Source organism: Hemicordylus capensis, chromosome 1, assembly GCF_027244095.1.
Source record: "Hemicordylus capensis ecotype Gifberg chromosome 1, rHemCap1.1.pri, whole genome shotgun sequence".
Classification (NCBI taxonomy): Eukaryota; Metazoa; Chordata; class Lepidosauria; order Squamata; family Cordylidae; genus Hemicordylus; species Hemicordylus capensis.
In genome coordinates this window covers 266,635,107-266,652,090 of record NC_069657.1, presented here as the reverse complement: position 1 = coordinate 266,652,090, position 16,984 = coordinate 266,635,107, and the positions used below count along the sequence as shown (strand labels likewise).

The 16,984-nt window shown below is 44.2% G+C and overlaps 1 protein-coding gene across 3 annotated transcripts in view; it reads right to left on the bottom strand.

Moving 5' to 3' along the window:
• Nucleotides 1-2,683: 2,683 nt before the first annotated feature.
• MATR3 (matrin 3) overlaps nucleotides 2,684-16,984 on the bottom strand; it is a 53,269-nt gene continuing 38,968 nt past the window's right edge. For 2 of the 3 annotated variants that reach the window (XM_053284945.1, XM_053284948.1), the window contains 8 exons: nucleotides 13,919-14,044; nucleotides 13,597-13,767; nucleotides 8,657-8,788; nucleotides 7,299-7,342; nucleotides 6,834-7,209; nucleotides 5,213-5,588; nucleotides 4,453-4,574; nucleotides 2,684-3,730 (listed from right to left, as the gene is read on the bottom strand). In XM_053284945.1, coding sequence (XP_053140920.1) covers nucleotides 3,680-3,730; nucleotides 4,453-4,574; nucleotides 5,213-5,588; nucleotides 6,834-7,209; nucleotides 7,299-7,342; nucleotides 8,657-8,788; nucleotides 13,597-13,767; nucleotides 13,919-14,044 — 1,398 coding nt within the window. In that variant the 3' untranslated portion in view covers nucleotides 2,684-3,679. The remainder of the gene's footprint in view (nucleotides 3,731-4,452; nucleotides 4,575-5,212; nucleotides 5,589-6,833; nucleotides 7,210-7,298; nucleotides 7,343-8,656; nucleotides 8,789-13,596; nucleotides 13,768-13,918; nucleotides 14,045-16,984) is intronic. The other variant, XM_053284947.1, reaches the window with a different exon arrangement.

The following is a 16,984-nucleotide window of genomic DNA, read 5'->3' as shown; positions in this document are numbered from 1 at the left end:
ATGCTAGGCATCTGTATGGCAAATTGGTGGATTGGTGCGATAGAGAAAACATTCTATCGGATGAGCAATTTGGATTTAGAGCGGATCGATCAGTTTTGGATCCGGCTTTAATCCTTCAACATCTTGTTGGGAAATATGTGCTTGCTCATAAGGCTGCTCTTTTTGCCGCCTTTATCGATTTTAGGGCTGCATTTGATCTGATCCCGCGTGATAAATTATGGTCTAAGCTGTCTGAATCCACAATTGATCGTCATCTTCTATGCCTCATTGGCAAGCTTCATAATAATTCTCGGATCAGAGTTCGTTGTTCTAGAGTTGGGCATCTTACTAAGGAAGTACTGGTATCTAGAGGAGTTAGACAGGGATGCATTTTGGCTCCCTTGCTGTTTAACCTATATATTAACTCATTGATCGCTCACTTGAATCAACTGCATCACCATCCACCTAAGTTAGGCACAAGACATTTGTCCATTTTGCTTTATGCTGATGATGCGATAATTTTATCTAGAACTCAAGTGGGTTTAAGGAGAGCTATGTGTGCCCTTGATGATTATTGTAAGATGAATCTGCTGGAAGTTAATTGTTCCAAAACTGAAATTGTGGTATTTGCAAGACGCCCTATTTTACATCGCTGGTTTTTTAATGGAGTCCAACTTGAACAAGTGAAACAATTCAAATATCTCGGGATTGTTTTTTCTGCTACTGGATCACGACTACTGCACAGAGATTATGTTATCCAGAGTGGAAGAAGAAGTGCTAATTTGATCCAGTCCTTTTTCCGCTCTAGAGGTGCTCAGTATGTCCCAGCAGCCATCAAACTATTTAATGCAAAGGTAAGGGCTCAACTACTGTATGGTGTTCAGTTGGGGCTATACTCCAATTTCGAGAAAGTTGAGGCAATACAATCAACCTTTCTGAAAAACATCTTTCAAGTACCTGGCTGTGTGCCCAGAGTAGTGCTGCGCCTTGAGGCAGGATTGATTAAAGTTGAAGCCTGGGCATGGCTTTTCATTTTGAGCTATTGGCTCAAATTGATGTTTAGGCCTATTGGTATTGTCTCATTGATTTTTCAAGATTCTTATCGCTCAGCCTGGTTGGAAGCTATTGAAGCGAGATTGCAGTACTATGGATTTTCACCTGCAGCCATTCTTAGTTTGCCTTATGAGGAGGCTAGGGGCAGACTTAAGGAAAGGATTCTCGATATGGAATCTCAGATTGACAGGAGTTTAATTCCTAGGGGTGTTTTCCTGAATGTCGAAACCGTAAGCTATTCCCCAGCCAGATATGTATCTCTTCTTACAGTACCTAAATTTCGTAGGGCTTTAACTTTGGCCCGTTGTAACGCCTTGAACACAGCTGTGCTGCAGGGGAGATTCCAAAATATTCCTTATCATTGCCGTGTTTGTCCGTGTGGATCGGGAGAAGTTGAGACAACGGCTCATGTTCTTTTGTATTGCCAATTTTACAGTGATATTAGGAAGAAATACATTTCACCTCAACTTATCCTGTTTCCAGGATTAACTGAAAGTGATTATTTAAATTTAATTTTAAAGGATTGTAAAGAGGAGAACTTACTCAATGTTGCTAAATTCTGTTATATTTGCGGTGTTATTCGGAATGAAGTTGTTAATTCTAAATGATTTTATTTTTGTAATTCTGGCCATTGGCTGTATTAATAAAGACTGACTGAGTATCTGCTTGCATGCAGGAGGTCCCAGGTTCCATCCCTGACCTTTCCCAGGTAGGGCTGGGAAAGACTCCTACCTAAAGCTTTGGAGAGCTGCAGCTGATCACTATAGACAATACTGAGCTACATGCTGACAAGGCAGCTTCCTGTTCATATGAAAAGTTGGAGATTGTTTCCCGTAATGCTACCACATTTTTCTTGCTTAAAATAATGGCAATTGAAACAACTCAAAGTTACACATGAATGGTAAGTTCTGAACTATATGGCATCTACTATTGGAAATGTAGCACTTCCACAGATATTATACATTAACTGTGTGTGACATCTTGCTTCAGCATTGCTTTCTGGAAAGGGATTTCCACCCTAGTCAGTTATCCATTTGCTTGGCTAAGAAAAACTGTAGACGTAGAGTTTACTGTACTTGTGATAACAGTTTAATACATTACTTCCAAGGTTGAACCTAAGGAGGAATCCTATAGATTATACTAGCACAAGTATTTGGAAAACGTGTAGCCACAGCATACTAGAGTGTGAAGAGAGATCCAAGACTGGAAGCAAGAGGACAGTGTATTGTGCAATTTGCATAGAAGAAGACTTTTCACATACCCCCAAAAAACATTCCTTAGGAAAGGGACTCTCATGTCACATCAGATGCTTGCCTGGAAAATGGGAAGCTGACAATGCTTCTTGCCCCTCCCAAAAGCTCTCTTTCAGCATATGTATGGGGGCTCTTTGTCATAAGCACCGTAGCAAGCGGCTATCACCCTTTTTGGGTAAAGCTGGCCTGTGTTATGAGTTATGAAAGCTTCCTGGAGGTAGAGTTCATGTTGTGAGGCTTGACTTATGGTCAACACTTCTGATTAATGATCTGCATTGTAGTAGGCTGAATGGCCTTTAGCTGGTAAGACAGGTTGACAGTGCCATTCAGCTGCTCATTGATCCAGCTGTCAGTGTACAAAAAGGTGGCTCATTATGAATCACTACACACACTCTCTCTAAAAAGACTAACAAAACAAGACTGGTTTGGTTTATTGGTTTCTCACTACAATAACTTGAAACCGCACATATGTAAGCTGTTAAATCATCAATAAGACTACATGAAAAACAGATTATACATGCAAATTCCCATTCACACCAGCCGTATAACGATACATCAAGAGCACAGTCCTAGGATGAAACCAATCTGAAGATGTATGCCCCAATTCTAAACATGTTACTTTGAAGGAAGCCTTCAGGGGCAGCTTTGTAACCGGTCTAGGATCAGAGCTGAAGTATGAAAAGTTACATAAACATAAAAAGTTAACTATTTACACAGTTAGGCTTTGAATGCTGCCTTTGCTTATACTGGAGATGTATGAAAAGTACTAAATTAAAGCAGCAAGCAAGAGCTCAGGAAAATAATACTGGTCAGAAGAATTTACTTTCTGCTATACGAGGACATAAATGAAATGCTGAGGAAACAAGTCTTTTCAAAGCTGGTAATTAGTTTTCCTATTCTCTAAGTATTACACTGCCACTAAAACAAAGTGTTTGCAACTTTTTTTAAAAAACTGCATATGTTTTAATATAGACTCCTCAAAGGTGAAAAAAATTATGAGTATGTCTTGAAAATAAGGTATCAGCTAGACCCAGACTGGAATATGGAATGTTCCAGAGGAAAAGATATTAACTGTTTAAGAGAACCAACATTAGGGGAATTATTTGAAGCCTGAAGAGTAAATGCTGATGAAATCAGCTCGGCTCTTCAAAATGTGATAATACATCCATCACCACAGAAATTCTGGCATCACCCCCAGGTTTCTATAAACAAATATTGGTTTGACTTAGAATGCATATTTTGCATAACATTGAACACACTAACAGAATTATACTTCTATTTATTCTACTAAAACCTATCTCATATAGAGTTTCCCCAATTTTACTGTATTAAGATTAACATTAAAAATAAAAGTTTTGTTAAATCCTCAAGCCTTAAAGTTTTTTTGCATACACTTAAGCTTCTTTCGTCTGCTTCTGATCTCCAGCCATTTTGTCCATGTGTTTCTGCAACAGAGAAAGCAATAAGAGGGCTGAATTAAAGTTCTGTCAAGCCAAGTATTGGTATGCTTAGACATACTGGTTTGTTTGTTTTCCTCCCTCTCCCTCCAAATGTCATCCAATCCTGGATTTTGTTGGGGTGGCTATTTGGGAGAATTTCAGCGACCACACTTAACGCCTTCCATATCACCTGTTTCGCCAGAGGGCTATGCTTGACAAGAATCATGAACCATGTCTACAGCCAATATATACATTGGCAGGATCCAACCAAAGCTAGACACTTCTAAGTTAAAGAGTTTTCAAAGTGCTTAACTTCAGCTAGATTGTGTAGATTACTATAGTATACATTATGGAGAACAATGCCATCAATCAAATGAGTCCCATTTGTTACCCAGTCCATTAGACTAGGCAACATATGTCCGACTAATAATGGCAGTACAAAGGATGGCTGTTTGCCTTAGGGAACATATGAAGCTATCTTCTCCCAAATCAAATGATGGGTCCATTCAGCTCATCAAGAACAGTACTGACTGTCAGCAACTCTCTTCCGAGAGGGCTCTTTCCCAGTTCTACTTAGAGATGGCAGAGGACTGTCTGCATACAAACCAGGTGTACAGCCACTCCTCATACAATCCCCCCACCCCGTTTCAGTGCCTTTAACTGCCCGCCACATGTTCTACCTTCTTTTTCTAAGAGTTCCACACAAAACCCACAAAGGTTTGTCTCACCTTCAACTTTTGATAATGTGCAAGACTGCTGCAGTGGACCTTTTTCGCAGCATCTTCATTTGTGTAGAACAAGGAACACAGTTTGCAGTAAAACCCAGCTCTGGGCACCACAAAGTTCACACCTAGAGAGAGAGAGTGAGTGAGAGTGAGAGAGAGATAGCTAGCTAGCTAGCTAGATATTTTATTTTTATCCTGTGTGTGCGCACACATTATTTTCAGATCTAATTTAGCTAGGCTCGCCTACAGAATGATGTCAGAGGAATGCAGAATCAATCAATCTGCTCTCTGGGCAGCTTCACGAACTTCCTCAAGAAGCTCCTCCAAAGGAAGCCTTGGCAACACTGTGGGCTGCAAGATGGGTGGGAAGGGAGAGAGCTTGCTGGATGCAAACATAACCACCCATAGGCTGCAAGTCTGCTGGAGAATATCTGGAATATCTGCAAAAGCCAAACTCCTTTTGTACAAAAGAGACTTCTATTTCAGATTCTTGATTTCAAGCAGGAGTATTGTCTTGGCTACATGCGTCCTTGCTTCAATTATATTCTTAATAGAATAAGGAAGTCCTTCTTAGAAACGTGATAGCTTTGGAGATACAAATTGCATCTAATTTGTGCTCATTATAAAATTTTGGTGACCCAACAGGCCAATTCTAGTTAATGCCTCTGTATGGTAAGCAAGACAGGAATCGATGACAGACCATAACGAAGAGATACATTTATAACAATGCAGATTACACTGAAGGAGGCCAAGGTATTCTTACCAACAGGAACATTGGGCTGATATGGTCCCACTCTAGGCTCATCTGCAACAGCACGTTTCTCACGGGCCGACTTCGATTCTTGCACTTCTGTGTTTTCGTTTTTATCTTTCTCTTGTGTCCCTGTGTGGTCAGTCGCTTCAGATGTTTCTAGCTTCAAGTTCTCTGTTTTGGCACCATTTTCTAATGCTTCATTTTCCTGCCCTGTTGCCTCAGCTTTTTCAACCTTATTTTCAGTCATGCTGTCCTCACTTTTTACAGCAGCTTTAGCCATGCCAGATTTACGTTGTTTCTGATGTTCTGAATCTTCCTCATCACCAACTTCATCCAGAGTGACAAAACCTTCCATGCTTCTTGGAAAGCCACCTGTAAGTCGCTGCTGAGACATCAGATATGGAGAGTCTCCTTCAACACTAGTTTATGAAAACGTACACCAAGTCCAATTCTAGTCGAATGCTGACATCCACCCACCATAATTCTCTTCTCTACAAAGCACCGCCAAGGGAGAGAGAGAGTGTGGTCCGTGGAGTACCAACACCAACGGCCCCAGAGGATGCCACTGCAGCAACCCTGGAGAACAGGCTGAACAATTCTCCCCTACTCAGCAGGTAAAAGGAACGAGATGCCATACGACAGCTCATAGCGGAGTATCCACAGAAAGAGGAAGACTCCGTACGTTTGAAAAGGGACCTCATCCAACAGTTTCTTAATTCCACAAGTGGCACTCCTCCACACTGGGCCTCAACAGCAACGCTGGGGTCAGTATTCCCTGGCCATGAGTGGGATGGGAGGTATGGGAAAGAGTAGAGGATGGAATGACTCAAGTTCACTTGTGAGTTAAGTGAAAGTCTTGATTAATACTCTCTGTGCAAAGTTGCTAGATGATAATGTGGGAATGGGTGATCAGTTGCTCTGTGGGAGTGGTGGCTATATATTTTTAGAAAACTGCTGACCTTGTTGAATTGCTGCTGAATGAACACAAGTTCCTGATTTGCTTGGGATGTTGCACTGAGAGCACAGCAGCCGCCGCCATTGGAGAATGCACTGGATCTCCAACTTAAGATTAGCTGCCTGTCTCTATTAAAATGGACAGATTTCAAATTTGGATCCTAAAATTGTGATCTGCACATTAGAGCCTATGGAGTGAACACATTCATGTCCGTCCCTTCCCAACACCATGCAATTTGTCAAAACTTCTCTGCCCAAGCTACAGTTTAATCTGTAAGCGATTCTCTTTTGTAGGGGGAGAGCAACTGGCCCTATCCATCCCCAGCACAGCATCCCTCCAGTGGCTGTTGCTGGTGTCTATCGAATGTTTCTTTTTTAAGACTGTGAGCCCTTCTGGGACAAGGAGCCTCTTTAGTTATTTATCCCAAAGGCACTATATAGTTATCCCAAAGGCACTATATAGGGCAATTACCACTGCCGGATTACAGCCATCTCTCTCTCTCTGGGGAGCTACTGAAACCGCGCACACAGACAGACAGACACCCCCAGCTTTCTTTCTCAGATTGTAATCAGAATATCCCATTATGAAGCAGTATGTTTTCTTGGAGGGTAGGGGGACATATGAAATAAGATAGGAAATGAAGGGTTTTTGCAATCAAATGCAATCCTTCCTGACCTTTTTGAGCTTTTTTGCCGCTGTAGCACCAACACTCCCTTCACTCTTTGTGGTGTTTTCATCCTCAGCAGCTTCCTTTTGTTCAGTAGCCACATCGCCCAAGTTGGCCACATCAGTATCATCTGCTGCTGAGCTGCCACTTTCTAGTAATGCTGCGGCTTCATCTTCATCTGCCAACAATTCGTCTTCAGATTCCAGGAGCAAGTTTGGCTCCTCTTGATCTGCCTGTTCACCACCTTTGGTATCCATTCTCTCTGCCTCATCTCTCCTTTCCTCTTTGTCTTCCGTACTGTTGCTTTCCATTTTTTCATTATCCTCCAACTTGCATTTCTTATCACTTCCAGAGTCTTTGCTGTCTGGAGAAAGACCTCTTTTTCTGTAAAATGCAAAGAAAATAAAATAAAGCTTTGCTTACCCATTCCGTTTTGAATTTTTAAATAATCTAATTATCTACAAGATTATTACCGAGGTTTATCTTTCTTCAGCAAGTCCACTCCTTTGTTGGGAATCTGGGAGGGGGGAAACAACATTTTGTATAAGTTACACACAATTTATTTCTATAATAAAAGGATGTGCTATCTCTACTCAAGTGAAACAATGTTTCCAGTCTTCAAGGCATATCGAAGTACACGTCATGTAGTTAGTGCTAGAAAACTGCAGCAGGATAGGCGATAAAATGCCTTAATAGGAAGGCATTTTGCCTTTTCGTTCTTACCCAAGAATTCCCTGTTCTGCACAGTACTTCTCAGAATGGGAGTTCTCCGCACACCTATTATCAAGACACTCTGCAGGAGTCAGAGAGAGAACTATTCTCTGGGAATTGGCTTCATGCACAATGCCATAAGGCCTGAGAGGTGCAAGGAGGACAAAAGGAGGTTTTTCCTCCAGATCTTTGTAAGGAGTTCCTAGAAACTCAAAGAAGATACCTGAAAGCACTTCCCTACACAACTGTCTAAACTTCAGTTGAAGAATTCAAAGAATGGAGATTCTATACACTTCACACATAGATCGAGTGCAGAACTAGTTCCACAGTTCTAATGTTTAAGTCCCATCTACTCCTATGGAGTTGCTTCTTATTCCATCCGTACGTCCACCCCTCCCCCGCCGGGAGTAATGGGGCTGGGGCTACAGCAACTGACATGTTCCTTCTCCTGGAAAGGCTGCCCCCCATTAGCTAGTTAAGCTTAGTCTGTTTGTCTGTGCTTTTCAGCCCAGTTCCCACAGAAGATACCAGGACCCACTTGTCTTGGGCTTCAGAATACTGATCTACAGAAATTGACAGCATGGACTTTAGGCATTAGTCTAAGTTGGAGGTGGGAAGCACAAGCTACGAGCCAACTACCAGTCTCCCCTGTGGACCCTGGATCTTTCCTCCAATACTCAAGAGTTAGGCCAGGGGAAGCGAGGGTTCACTTTCTGCCAGTGTAGCTGAAGTGGACTGAAGTGCCAAGCAAGGGCCAAGCAAGGAGGGAAACATATTCTCTTTCCTAAGGGTAGTCTCACATCTGGACTGTGGGGCATCAAGACTAATCTTTGTTCCAAGTGAGTGAAGTGCTCCATCCAGACTTCTACTGTCCAGGGTGGCGGCCAGAAGATTCCCTAATCAAAATTTCTGCAGTTCCACAATTTGAACGATGTGCCCGTCTGCACCACCTTGTCTTTTTGCTGGCAAAACCTCTTCTCAGGCTACTGCCAATTATTCGGTTTTCTTCATTTGCTAAAGCAATTGTTGTCAGCAGCCACATATAAAATTGGCCACTTCATATTACAATCGCGCACAATCAAGTTAGAATTAAAAGCTTATGACCACACATGGTACCTACCCTTAATATTAACTTCTTGTATTTTTCAGACAAGTCTACTTTGACACATCGTCCCTGAAACCAAATGGCTTTGTTGGAACAGTGCTCCATCATTGCTACAGCATCTTCTCTGGTCTCCATTTCTATGAAAGCCTAGAGGAGTTTCAAGAGATTGTATTATGCAGTGTTTCAATACGATTCTTGTAAGGCCCCTCCACGCAACAGATAACATTTACAAGGGGACCACTCCTAAAGTTACTCGCTGGGTAAGCCACCCCACACTTGCCTCAGAATTGTTACAAGGATACAATGGACGACGAGAACCAACTTACTCCAATCTCTGGCAAAAAGGATGCTCAAATATGTAACACGGAAGAAAGAAACGAGCCAGGTGTCCAAAATATAACATTGCCATGTATAAGAAGAGGCCATAAAGCCAGCCTTGAAATTAAGTGCACAAAAATGGTCAACCATCAAATTCTTACTCTGGAGTGCCACGAGGAGCTTGAGCATCCCACCCGCAAGTTCCTGCACAGGTGCAGAACTCAGGATTATGAATGTACTACAGATCAAGTTAAAGATCTTCCATGTTTTACAGCTCTTTGAGGCATAGGACTCCCAACTCCCATAGGTAGCAGCCTACAAATGGGGTATCCAATTGTATAATTAATAAGATGAAGATTATAAAGCATGTTGCACACAGAAAAGTGCAACAGAAACTTAAAGAGTAGAATCCCACAGCAGGGTACTGTCTAGGGAGGGCCAGCTGCTGGTACCCCATTTCATTTCAGAACCCAAGTGATTATTTCTTAGGAGCCAATGGAGGCTCCTCATTTGGGGGAGGGGGGGCATTGCCCCCCTCCTTGCCAGTCCCACATTATCTCAAACATACCATCTCTTCCTTTCTGTCTCTCTGAGTTCCTCTTGCTTGAATGTTGCTGCTGCATTTCCACTGCTTGCCAGGAGTTGGCCCTAGCTGTTGGTCTTTTTTCTAAATTTCCTTTCCCTAAATTTTGTAAGGCCATTTCCTTCCTCTGCGGGTGTTCAGTGGGATCCATTGCTCCCAAATGAAGTAATTACCATACTTAGTCACTACCCAAACTGTAAAGCCCCAGCACCAATCAGGATCTAGCCTTTTCTCCCCCAAAGAAGAGTGGGCAGGGTCTAGTCCTGCCTCCAACAAGTGAGAAGTCAGAATTGCTTAAAGGCACCTATTCTGACCAATAGCCAGCCCAGTCATCTGGTTTTCCAGGGTCCTTCAAGGCCGACTGAGCAGACTTTCTGGAGATCTGTGTGCAAAATGGGAGCACTCAGTCTTCAAACCAGAAGGTAGGAGCTCTGGCTACCTTTCTTCACCCGCCCCTTCTCCAGAGGGAAGCCAGCCCTTTCCTTCTCACTCAGCACCCTGACAAAGCCCTCAGGAGCCATTCGATTTCTCCAACATTTGCTTGAACTTTTTTTTTTTTAATGCCACTAGCAAATATTGGCAGCGTTTAGAGATCTAGAGAATGAGGGATCAAGAGGGTGATAATGGACTGGCACTTCCTCTGGGTAATTCTTTTACTTGCTAGCAAGCAAGCAACCCCCTGCCCCCCACATTCCCTCTTGTTCTGGGACTTCAAGCAAAGCCTCTTGCTAGCTTCCTTATCTTTCTCTTGGCCTCTCACCTCTCTTGAGGGTGAAGGAGAGGGGAGGAGGTTATAGCTTCCAAGTAAATGATATTTAAACTGAAATTACTAATTGGACAATTTCAGACTTAACCTGTTCGAAATGTGTGTGTTTTTCTACTAATGCTGATATTTGTTTTTATTTAACAATTCTGAATTCCTTCTCATCAGGCACAGCTTTGAAACTAGCCCAGTCCAAAACAGTCAAGGAGCACCAGTATTCTATAATGCCAGTTTGTTTTCTGTTGGTTGGTTATTTTGTGTCCCCTGCCCTGCCTCCCACTCCCCAGTGAGTGGTAGTAGTATTGAAAGGAGGTCCTCAGCATGGACAGGTTTGATTTTATATAGTTTAATTTTCAAATCTGATGAAGGTTCTCAAGTAAATGTCGCATAGTACTGCAGCCAATTCTATACAGTTTATTCCCAGTAAGGCCTCAATGAACTCATTGGGCCTTACCCCGAATTAACTGCTCTGTACATAGTCAGAATTAACGAATTAACTGCTGTGTGCACAGAATTGCATCCCGAGGACATATCCCAAAAATGTTTATATTGTAAGAAAGGGAGAAATGAGGCAGATGCTACCTGCAAATAGCCACACCCCTCCCCCACACATTCGGTTGATGACCTTAGCCTAGCTTTGCATGGGGTGCAGAGATGGCTGACATTACAAGGAGGAGAAATGGAGGCAAGGAACATAGAAGACAGAATGGAACAACTGAAGAGGAGAGGCAGCATGAGGACTTCTATGGAGAAGGAGGGAGGGTGGGCAGGTGCTGCTACTTTCCATGCTGACACTTACAATTAACCACTGTAAGGACAGGATTCCTTTATTCACAGCCAACCAACGGGCAAATTTAGTACTAAAGTGCTAAGTGCTAGTGTGAATGATGGAGATTTTGGTGGAGATTTTGGTTGAGATAAGTAAACAAATTTATAGATGGAGAAAACCACGGGCTGGTTCTTTGTAACTTAGGGATGGACCTGCCCACTATTAGCCCTGTCTATTGTTACTCCAGGTCCCCGCATCCCACCTGCAGCCCCAGGAGGCAGCAGCCACGACTGTGTAGAGGAGCTGGGGTATTATGAGGGATAAGGGTCACTGCACGGTATAATCTTCACCATCACTTCTTTTCGGGGTGGAGAAGCAGACAACTTTGAATATACCCAATAACAGGCTTCTGAAGCATGCTGTGAATCCCCAACACACTGAAATTGTTTTCCCCTCCCTACTAAAACCTGCAATGATGCTCCTGTACCCCCGTATCAGCCACTCACAGCCTATGGCTGAATCTTGACAAGTCCTACTCTATTTGGAAATTGCAGTTTGAAGGGAATGTTTCCTTTCTTTGGCTGCTGCTCAGTTCCCCCTTTTTGTATTTTGCTTTGATGTCTCATCATATCCCTGCCCCACACAAATTGAGATAGTGGCTGGATTGCTGTCCCACCTCTACCTCTGCTTGAGAATAGTGTAAATCAGGCCACACTGAAGGTATTGTGGGGCTGAGGCATCTAACTCAGCGGGAAAAGGACAGACGTGGGGCAAAGAGAAGAAGAGCAGGCAATGGCTCAAGCCCTACAAACAGCTGCACATTTGAGAGAAGAAACCTACCCTCTTGAGCAACACTGGGACCAGTCACCAGCCCCAAATTTAAAATGCCTTGTCTACTGGACACCTCTATTCCTACATCCCTAGTAGAACTAACACACTCTGTATTTAGGTGATTTTGCACAGAAGGCTGAAATGCAATTTGTAAAAGCTATATTGCCTACAGGAATACTACAATATGCATTACCATATTTACCCAAATCGAAGACAACTCTAATTTTGCATTTTAAGAATCCCCCTTTAAAATGCAGATGAAATACAAGTTATACCCAGGGCTTCACATCATTCTTCAGATCCAGTTCTCAAATGAGTACCAGCAGAAATGGTTTGGTACTCACACTGCCTCTCTGCATGTAACCAGAGAGCAGCAGACTCTCTGGCCTCTGGTGCTCCCCACGCATTTCAATAGGTGGCAAGGTTCATTATGAAGGAGGAGCTCTCCTAAATACATTGGGCCTAAGCTGTTAAGGGCTTTGTAGGTAATAGCTAGCACTTTATATTTTGCCCAGAAACCTATTGGCAGCCGGTGTAGTTCTTTCAAGAACAGGAGTGATATTGTTTCTTCAGGACAACCACAAGACCAACCTAACGGCAGCATTTTATAGTTTCTTGACTATGTACAGAGGCACCCCACATAGACTGCATTGCAGCAGTCAAGCCTGGAGGTGATCAGCAAATGCACCAGTGTTCCCTCTAAGGCGTCCACATGTGCATGTACTCATATGGTTTTTGATGTCCGCTCAGTTAATTGTATATCACACTCAGAATTGAATCAGGAACCCCACTCTGCATGCATGTGCACACACACTGCTTTGATACTGCCGCCCAGAACACAACTCATTCCGCAGACAGATGAAAAATATTAGAGAGAACACTGATGTGCACCACTGTCTCAAAGTCACACTCTTCCAGGAAAGGGCACAGCTGGCGTATCAGCCGATAAAGAAGCACTCCTGGACACCACCTCCACCTGAGATAGCAGAGAGTTGGGTCCACAAGTACTTCCCAACTGCGAACCTGTTCCTTCTGGGGGAGTGTAACCGCATCTAGAACAGGTGATGGTGGTGAGAAGTGGCCAGCTTTTTCTTTTCCCTGCTCCCCAGAGCAGGGAATACAGGAGCTATGGTGCCACTGGAAGGGAATGGGGAGGAGCAAGTAAGAGCTGGCAGGCTGGGCAGGAGGGAAGAGACTGAAGGAGGGTGGGAGAGATCTTTAGACAGGCTTGCTGTCACCCACCCACATTATTTTCTCTCTGAGCACAGTTCTTGGTTGTCTATGGCAACCAGTTAAATGCAACTCTGCCACAAATGTGGGCTACAGAGAGGTGGGCAAGTGTCAGCCCCACCTTCCCTTTCCAGATCCCATCCTTCCTTCCTCTTGTCCAAGGCCTCCATCTCTTTTCAGTCCACAAAGTTATGGAACATGGCTTTTGAATATGTTTCTGTACCCATTTGCCAGTGAAAACAAGGACAGGCAACTCCTTGCATAATTAGCACCAAGACCTAAATGGGTAGACTCCTCCAGCATCTTCCTATGAAATAGGTGGGCAAGCCTTGCTTTCAATATTATGCAGAAGTGTATACTCAATTACTTGCATCCTATCTTCCTCCTATCAATATGCCCAATTTAATGCTTTACGAAACAGAATGGCAGATATCCCTAGTCCAAGAATCATATCAATTCACCTGGCTCTTCATTCTCATCAGTATGTAGTTCTTTATTTTTCCATAGGGCTCAGCTAATTTCAGCACAGCATTGTCCGAATATCCCGAGTGAGGCAAATTGCTGAGATGGATCACACGACCAAGTTCCTGTTTGGGAGGCTCAAATTTTGGGTCAGGCTTCCCTTCTGGTTTCTAAAAAAGAGTTTTGAGAATACATTGTGTTGATCCATTATAGTAGTTTGATATAAAAGCCTTAGTTTGATGTCGTAAACTAGAGCAGAGAATGAAGCAGCTGGACATTTACCAATAGAAACGCTAGAAGAATATATAGAACTGGTCTTACCTTTATTCTTTTATACTTCTGTGACAAATGTACCCTCACAGGTTTGCCAAACACTAAAGCTGGTGTTGCTGAATAATATTCAACTGCAGCTTGAGCATCTTCAGTGGTAGACATTTCAATAAATGCCTGAAATTGTAATGAATACCATAAATACCATAATTTCCACATTCTTCTTCCAGGGTGTGTGTGTGTGTGTGTGTCTGTCTGTCCAATAAGTGAATAGTAATACAAAAGGAGAAGAATGACCTTAAACATTGCTGCATCATCAATGAGCACTAACCTTCTGTAGTAAAGTAACAGATTCTGCAGTCTTTAGTATCTATTCAATGAAAAATCTGAATTGCAACCTATTTTCAATACAATAAATTCTAATAAGGGGTAAAAGCAGCTAGCTTAATCCCAAAAACTGTACCGTAGAAACGCTACCATCAGATATTCAAATTTCTTCTGCTACCATTTAGACTAGAAAATTACTTTTAAAGAATGAAACCTGACAATACTATGAAGCCTTTTCAGAATATAAGAAAACTTTGAGGCCACCTGTTTTTAAGTCCTCTGCGCTGCATAATGACAGGTTGCTTACCTGTAACTTGGGTTCTTCTAGTGGTCATCTGTGCTCTTACACGAATGGGCTTTGCGCCTGCGCAGAGACCACATCGGAGCTTCCAAGCTAGAGATCTAACTTTTTGGCGGTAACCCCACCCCCTCAGTATATAGGCGGCTGCGCAGGCTTCCCTCTCCAGTCTTCTGAGTCCACAAATCTGAAATACTAGCAGAAAAGACATGAGAAGAGGGAAGGATGGGTGGGCGTGTAAGAGCACAGATGACCACTAGAAGAACCCAAGTTACAGGTAAGCAACCTGTTGTTCTTCGACGTGGTCTCTGTGCTTTACACAAATGGGTGCATAGCAAGCTGCACCCATGCCATGCTCACCTGGAGGCGGGATCAGGTGAAGATGGATTGTAGCACCGCCCTGCCAAACACTGTGTCTTTTGTGGCTTGGACATCCAGGGCGTAGTGTTGTACTAATGAGTGCTTTGACGCCCACATAGCCTCCTGGCAGATGATGTCCAAAGGAATAGACCTGTCAAAGGCAGTAGACACTGCAACCACTCTCGCTGAATGTGCCTTGACAGAGAGCGGGAGAGGCTTTTTGGAAATCTGGTATGCTAGGGAGATGGTGCGAACCACCCATCTGGATATGGTTTGTGCAGAGGCCTGCTTCCTCTGTTAGGTCCAGAGTGGAGCACAAAGAGAGAATTGGAGGTTCGAAGGGCGGAGGTGCGGTCGACGTAGAAGACAAGTGCCCTACGAACGTCCAGAGTGTGGAGACGTCGTTTGGCCTCAGTCACCGGCTCGGCGCAGGTAAGGAGATCGGTTGGGATTGGTGAAATGAGGTGACCACCTTTGGAAGGAAGGCAATGTCCGGCCTAAGGACAGCTTTTTCTTTGTGGAAAATTAAGTATGGGGGGTCAACTCTAAGTGCCCTGAGTTCACTTACCCACCTGGCCAAGGTGACAGCCATGAGGAAGGTTACTTTACAGGAAAGGAGGTCGAGAGAAATCGAAGCCAGGGGTTCAAATGGAGGGTATATGAGTGAGGAGAGGACCAAGGTCAGGTCCCAAGCCGGGGACATGACTGGCGGGTCCGGATACAGGTGAGTGAGTCCCTTAAGGAGACGCTTGACAGTAGGGTGTTGGAACCACGATGGTGTTGAGGGAGCAGAGTTAGCCACTATGGCTGCGAGGTGAACCCGCAACGAAGGGATCTTGAGTCCGGCCTCCTTGAGGGATGGCAAATATGAACAAACATGTTCTACAGAAACAGTGTATAGGAATCTCCCTGTCCTTTAGAAATTTTTGAAAACGGGTCCACTTGTGGGAATAGGAGGAAACAGCGGAGGGATTACGCGAGGCCTGAACTATTTGTAGCAGGTCTGCTGGGACTATGTGCCAAGCTGTAAGGTGGAGGTGCTGTAGATCTGGATGGAGAAGGCGACCGTCCTGCAGAGAGAGAAGATGAGGGATGTGCGGGAAGCGGTGGTACCGATAGTTGGATAGCCGAAGGAGTTGGGGAAACCAGGGCCTCCTGGCCCACCATGGCTCAATGAGAATGCAATGCGGGCGGTCCTGGGAGATCTTCTGAAGGACTCGAAGAAGTAGAGGAATTGGAGGGAAGGTGTAAACTATGCGTTCCATCCAAGGCAGGACAAATGCATCCCCCAGCGAACTGAGTCCGATCCCGGATCTGGAGCAATACTGTTGGCATTGCACATTCGCCTCTGACGCAAAGAGATCTATTTCTGGGAGGAACCAGCAGCGGAAGACGGAGCAGAACGTGGGGGGATGTAGTTGCCATTCGTGTGATGTTGTTTGAGTCCTGCTTAGCCTGTCCACCGGGACACTGTCTTGTCCCTGTATATGGACCGCCAGGGGCGTGATGCTGTGGTGAATGCACCAAAGCCATAGTTCCATGGACAGGGACAGGAAGAAGTTGGAGGAGGTGCCGCCTTGTCTGTTCAGGCAAACTTTGGCGGTAGTATTGTCCGTCTGAACAAGGACGTGGGAGCCTCGTATCAGGGGAAGGAAGGCTTTTAAGGCCTTGAAGATGGTTAACAGTTTGAGATAATTGATGTGGTGGGCAGCTTCAGTCTAGGTCCAGATGCTGTGGATGTTGTGATTGTTGGCATGAGCACCCCAACCGTCCATGGATGCATCCATGGTAAGTAGAAGGGCGGGACGCAGAAGGTGGAAGGGGGAGCCGACTTTGAGGTCCATCCACCACAGGAGGGAGCGCAGGACCCGAGGCGGGATCGTTAGGGTGGTGGCGAGGGAGTCCTCGTTTGGAGACAACACTGAGAGGAACCAGTGCTGGAGAGTCCTGGCCTGTAGCCTGGCATGAGGAAGGAAGTAGGTGGTGGAAGCCATAGGTCCTAATAGGCATTGAACTGTTTGTGCTGATTGGATTGGGTGGTAGTGTAGGTGGGCTGACAAGTCCAGGATGGCCTGAGTTCTGCGCTGAGGCAGGAAAATTTGGATTTGAAAATTTTGGATTTGGAGTCGAAG